At 33.3% G+C, this 5,872-nt stretch overlaps 1 protein-coding gene across 2 annotated transcripts; it reads right to left on the bottom strand.

Annotated features, from left to right (window-relative positions):
• Positions 1-1,585: 1,585 nt before the first annotated feature.
• On the bottom strand, positions 1,586-4,588 carry LOC117122779. 2 transcript variants are annotated; one of them, XR_004447749.1, is made up of 4 exons: positions 4,452-4,588; positions 3,631-3,831; positions 2,688-2,801; positions 1,586-1,877 (listed from the first exon to the last, which is right to left on the bottom strand). XR_004447749.1 is itself a non-coding variant. In XM_033268517.1 (4 exons), the coding sequence occupies exons 1-4, from the start codon at positions 4,548-4,550 to the stop codon at positions 1,718-1,720; spliced, it is 585 nt and encodes a 194-aa protein (XP_033124408.1). In that variant the 5' UTR covers positions 4,551-4,588; the 3' UTR covers positions 1,586-1,717. The 2 variants fall into 2 exon arrangements, 1 of the variants encoding a protein (XP_033124408.1); XM_033268517.1 differs by having other exon boundaries at positions 2,688-2,812.
• Between the last annotated feature and the right edge of the window lie 1,284 nt (positions 4,589-5,872).

The raw sequence follows: 5,872 nt of genomic DNA on the forward strand, positions 1-5,872 counted from the left end.
GGTCGTTTTATTTACGAAATGACTTCCACTAATTTGCATAGTTGGTACGTCTACTGTAGTAGTAATTGAATTTTCTTGCAAAGTGCTCTGTAGAAGCGCTATTTGACGGATATTTGAGCTACATAAAAATAGACTATGCATTTTGCAAAAAAAAACAAAGTTTTACTAATTGAAGTTTTATATTGACTGTAAATAAATAAATAAAATAAAAATAAATAAATAAAAAATAAATCTTAGAACTGTTTGAATTGGCCTTGGATTAATAATTTTCTTTGTACCTTTATGTATTTTGTATATTTTCATTATTTGAATTTTAGATTAATCAACTGTAAATAAATGTTAACAAAGTTTTACTAATTGAAGTTTTATATTGACTGTAAATAATAAATTATTACTAGGTTTGTAATTTACAAATATTTCTGGAAGTTAAATTCTATTTTCCTCTTAAATTGTACTTAATGACTTTTTAATTTTCTTTTTTCGCCTTTTTTAGCTAATAATGTTAATGTTGTTGTTTGTTATGATGCTGTAGACTTACATTTGTGTATGCTTCTTTCTTTAATTAATCTTTGTAATAAGGGTTTTATATTTCTGTATTTTTAATTCTAATAATTCAATTGTAAGCTCTTCATTTCAATCTTGTATTGTTTTTGAGCATGTTTATACCGAATAAAATAAAATAAAATGTAGGCCAAATAAAATGAATTACTAGTTTTTCTAGCCAATAAAATAGAAAATACGTTCTTGGTTTTACGTTCCCTTCCTCATTAATCATCATAGAAATATTGTTTTGCTTAGGCTTAGGAAGTGTAAATAGATTCTTTGTAACTTTCATAAATACAACTTATATTCAGTTTTCCTGTTGTTGATGAGATAACAAAAGAGGTACAGTTAATGCCCTTACTCAAAATTAATCCCAGGGGCCTGAATCTAACAAGATATTCTAATTGACATTAAAAGACATTACATAATGACAATTGCTTTCATTCTGGAACTTGATATGTTCAATTTATTTCAAGTAGACCAACTGGCTATTTAGCTACTTAAAACAGTGCTGTATAATGAAATTATACCGACATATAACATTATTATCTGCTATGTTGCTATAGTATTACTGTACATATTTTTAATATAAGTCCCTGAAAGATGACAACACTATTATAACTATTCATGACTCTAAATAGCCTTTAAACTGTATGTAATTCATTATTCAACATATGAGTAGAGTAATATAGCAATAATTTAACTATCTATGCAACATGTAACTGAAATTTAGCAAGGCAAACTGTTCAGTGGATACTATAGTATGCTGTGAGTAAGACTGATGACACAAAGCACACATTTTTATCAGTCTATAGAATTTAAAACTAATTAAGACAATGCTTCTGTGTGGGAAAATGACAACTCTGTGTGCCTGACAATACTACTGCACCCTTCAGGAGAATCCTAAATGTTCACAGATAAATGGGTGATCACTGGCTTATGTTATATTTACAGTAGTGTAATAATAAGTCATTTCTCGAAAAAGCAAAATCAAAGTTTGTAAAACAAAGTTGCGTTGGGGCTTTGAATTTCTTGCTTAAAAAAAAAATATAACGCGTTTTGATGTAAATTTGATCATCATTATAGAGTTTACTTCTTGCCATGTGTCTTTCCTAAACCAGTGTTTTTTGCAACACACACTTTCATGTTATGTGGAGCTGGTCTTCGTGTTTTCTTAGGCAGGACAGAAGGCAATAAAGAGCTGGATAAATTTCTGGACTGTACTGTGTGCAACATCCCGATAACGAAGAGCATCAGCCGATTCAAGTACATGATTATGATCAAAGTTCATCTTGACAACCATTGCGTATTCTTTGTCGTGCCTATCTGTACTTCTAAAAAAGCAAAATTAGAAGGACCTATCAGTTATTAAATAAAATGCCATCTCAGTTTTTAAATATGAAAAAAAATAAAATATAGTATAAAATGGGTAAAACATGACTGGGCCATAAACACTCAATGATAATATATTTAATTCTCATATTTTTAACATACTCTATGTTCACAGTAAACTTAATTAATTATATACAGTTAGCTATTATAATAATTTACATTTTGAACATAATATTGTATAATACAGTCTTAAAATATTTATGCTTAAGATCTAATAATGGCACAACTGACAAATAAATGGTTCGTAAAGTTTGATGTTTAAGGACTGAAACAAATATAGCATGGGGCCTACTGCAGAGAGTGGTTCTTTAGTCAACTAATTAAAAGAGCTTTTTTTTGTAGAAACTTATTGTTAAGTGACAAAAATATGATTACCAATAATATGAAAAATATTATCATGTTAATAAATAAAAGTTTAGCTAAATACTTAGACAAAAAATAAACAAATGAATTAATTCAAAATTCCTATATTAATGCTAACAGATGTTTTAACTTACAAATCATTAAAATTATGGCATTAATTAACTTTTTTTTTGTACATCCCACCTAATGAAATGAAATTCGCAATGAAATTATATGGAATTCTCAATCCATGATAATTTATAGTAATAACATTTCAAACCCATAAGGCAGTACATAAATGTGCCACTTAGTTTATGACAATTTTTATATGGCACCCTCAAATTGGAATACAATGAATTAACATTTTTGTAACTTGATTATAATGAGTGTTTAGGATATTTATAACTTACCGTGAATATTTTACAGTTCTCTTTACTGTAATTAAAGCAGATGCCCTGCAATTTGTATTTTTTGTAGCAAATTTTTCATTAGCAGTGGCCTTACTCCGAGTTAGATGCTGGCATCTATATGATATCAAATTTAAAGGGACAAAGAATTGATACATTACTGAAGTAAATGTATGTAAATTTTCTAGACAAAAACATCAATATTAGTATTGAAAATAATATATAGTGTTGTAAAGCATCCCATAAAATGTATGATAGTCCAAAAAAAAAAAAAATTTACATTAAGACAATTAATTATAGGCCTACACTATTTTAATCAACTCATCCCTGAATCCATACACCTAATTTAATATAAAATTATTTTTGTTAAATTACCTTTAATTAACTTTATTAAATTACCTTTCTGCATATTATCTTAATTTTATTATTGTTTTATTTTTTTTTATTTGATACTGGTAGTGAAACTATACCCCACCTTAGGTCTGGGCTATACAGGTTTTACACCAGCAATATGATATCTAATTTAAAGGGACAAAGAATTGATACATTACTGAAGTAAATTTATGTAAATTTTCTAGACAAAAACATCAATATTATTATTGAAAATAATATAGTGTTGTAAAGCATTCCATAAAATGTATTGTAGTCCAAAAAAAAAAAATTTACATTAAGACAATTAATTATAGGCCTACACTATTTTAATCAACTCATCCCTGAATCCATACACCTAATTTAATATAAAATTATTTTTGTTAAATTAACTTTAATTAACTTTATTAAATTACCTTTCTGATTATTGTTTTAATTTTTTTTTATTTGATACTGGTAGTGAAACTATACCCCACCTTAGGTGTGGGCTATACACCAGCAATTACAAAGTGTGGTCAGATGTGTGAAGGTAACGGCTATTTAAAAATACTTTAAATCATGCAAGTAATTATAATACCTTAAAGACATTTTTACGACCAGATAGTGGATGTGTGCGATCAACTCTCATGGTTGTCAATGACTTCTCTTGGAACTGACTGAACCAAGTTCGTGCCCCTTCTTCAGTTGATATAGGCAGTCTTAGTGATATACAAGAGATGTTGCCGTTTTGTACAGTGTAATTACACAAGCAGTATTTATAATTTGGAGGAAGAAATGCCTAGAAAAAAATAAGCCATATAATAATAGAAAAGTTATATTTTCTTAGTAAAAAACAATGATTACATTTTATAAAAAAAAATTTATTAAATAATTCACTCACTCAAAAGAACATTATTATGCACTTTTAATTGGCCTAATGAAAATCATTTAAATAGAAAATAATGCTCAATAGAGATTATTATCACTGATTATATTAAGTGTATAGTTTGGTTTAGGCCTATATTAAGTGTATAGTTTGGTTGTATACTTATACAGTAATATAAGCAATGACCAACGCCTAGACGAACATACATAGGCCTATAGACAAATACTGTACTGCAATAATTTAAACACAGAACAGCGCAACAACCTGCCTATTAGTATTAAATTAGGCCAAGAATAATAGAACTAGGGACTATTCTAGGCCTATAGATCCGAAGATAGTTCTAGGAGGACTCTGACCACTCATTGCTTTCCTAGGCTACAAAAGGCATAGGTCTATGGCCTAGCATAGGCTTGTAGTAGTAGTAGTAGTTTTGGAAAATGCCTCTGGGTATTAAATAAATGTGATGATGATGATGGTTATGATGACGATATATACTATGAAGTTTTTGCTACACGTTTGTGTAGGTTACTTACCATAAACTTTAGGTACGCTTCGCATGTCAATGGCTCTGCATCTTCGTTGCAGACAGTGCATCTTGTCAATTCTGTTGATTGACTGACCATCGTCTTCATCTTCTCTCACGCAAGAATCCATTTTTTCTCGACTCGCGAATCGTAATCAGCAGAGAGCGATAAGAAGTTGTGTCTGACGTCTGATTAAATATTCAATAGTTATCTGACGTCATTTTAGGCTTCCTACATTCTGATTGGCTAAAAGAAACATATATTTGCTTATGTGTACTGCAGAAAAAAAATACGCCACCGGGACTGGCACCGTGCGTTAAGAGAACAGACGGCGGAGGGTCCTCGACCGTTTTTCTGGACGAACGCACCGGATACAATTTCGTTCGACAAGCGAACGAAACGGATGTCACCACCCAGGTGTGGATGACTTTCTCGTTGAAGGCCTATAACGACGAAGGGAGGATATTCCACGTCGACGACGGCAAGGGCGGTGACGCCTTGTCCGTATACCTTAAAGACGGTTTCGTGGAAGCATTATTCCGAACGGGGTCCACGCCTCTTCGAATCACCAGTCCGAAGCGCACCGCGATAGGAGAGTGGAGCTCTTACGGCATAAGCAGGTACTATCTGCACGTCCTAATGAGAATCGATTCGTTCGAAACACAAACGAACGTAATTGGGGGCGACGCTAAACTCGACGTGGGAAACGTGTACACGGTGGGCGCTAGTTACGATTCGCCGGGTGGTAACGGATGTCTGAGAAGACTTACGTTAAACCAATGGAAGATTCGAAGCAGCGAAATGATAGGACGTTGTCTAAAAAGGAATACTACCTATTCTACGTCGAAGGTTGAACCGACCACGAAGGAATCGACGACGAAGAAAACGACAACTGCCGAACCCACTACTGAGGCATCGACGACAAAGGAAGCGACAACCAAGGCATCGACCACGATGGAGTCGACAACGAAGGAATCGATAACTGCCGTACCCACAATCAAGGCATCGACCACGAAAGAATCGACAAGTAAGGAGTCGACAACGAATGAGTCGACAAAGCAGGTATCGACCACGAAGGAATCGACTACTACCAAACAGACCACGCCGGCATCGACCACGAAGGAATCGACAACTACCAAACAGACCACGGAGGATTCGACAATGAAGGAATCGAACGCGAAGGAACCGAAAACCAAAGAAGAAGAAACGACAAACTCTGAAAAAGAAGTCCTGAAAAACAGAGTATCATCGGACGGGTCGCCGTACGTCGGTTTGACAGCGATGCCCAACGACCTGACGTTCAGACTGAATCGGAACACGGGCGTCGCTTTCAGGCGACCACTAGGAAACTCTGTCGACGACCACAGGACGGACGTCGACGTAAGTTTCTATCTGAAATTGTCGTCCTTGGATAACGGGCGGATCCTGCA

The sequence above is a fragment of the Anneissia japonica genome, unplaced genomic scaffold (assembly GCF_011630105.1).
Source record: "Anneissia japonica isolate Jap-2015-1 unplaced genomic scaffold, ASM1163010v1 scaffold284923_len121384_cov96, whole genome shotgun sequence".
NCBI lineage: Eukaryota > Metazoa > Echinodermata > Crinoidea > Comatulida > Comatulidae > Anneissia > Anneissia japonica.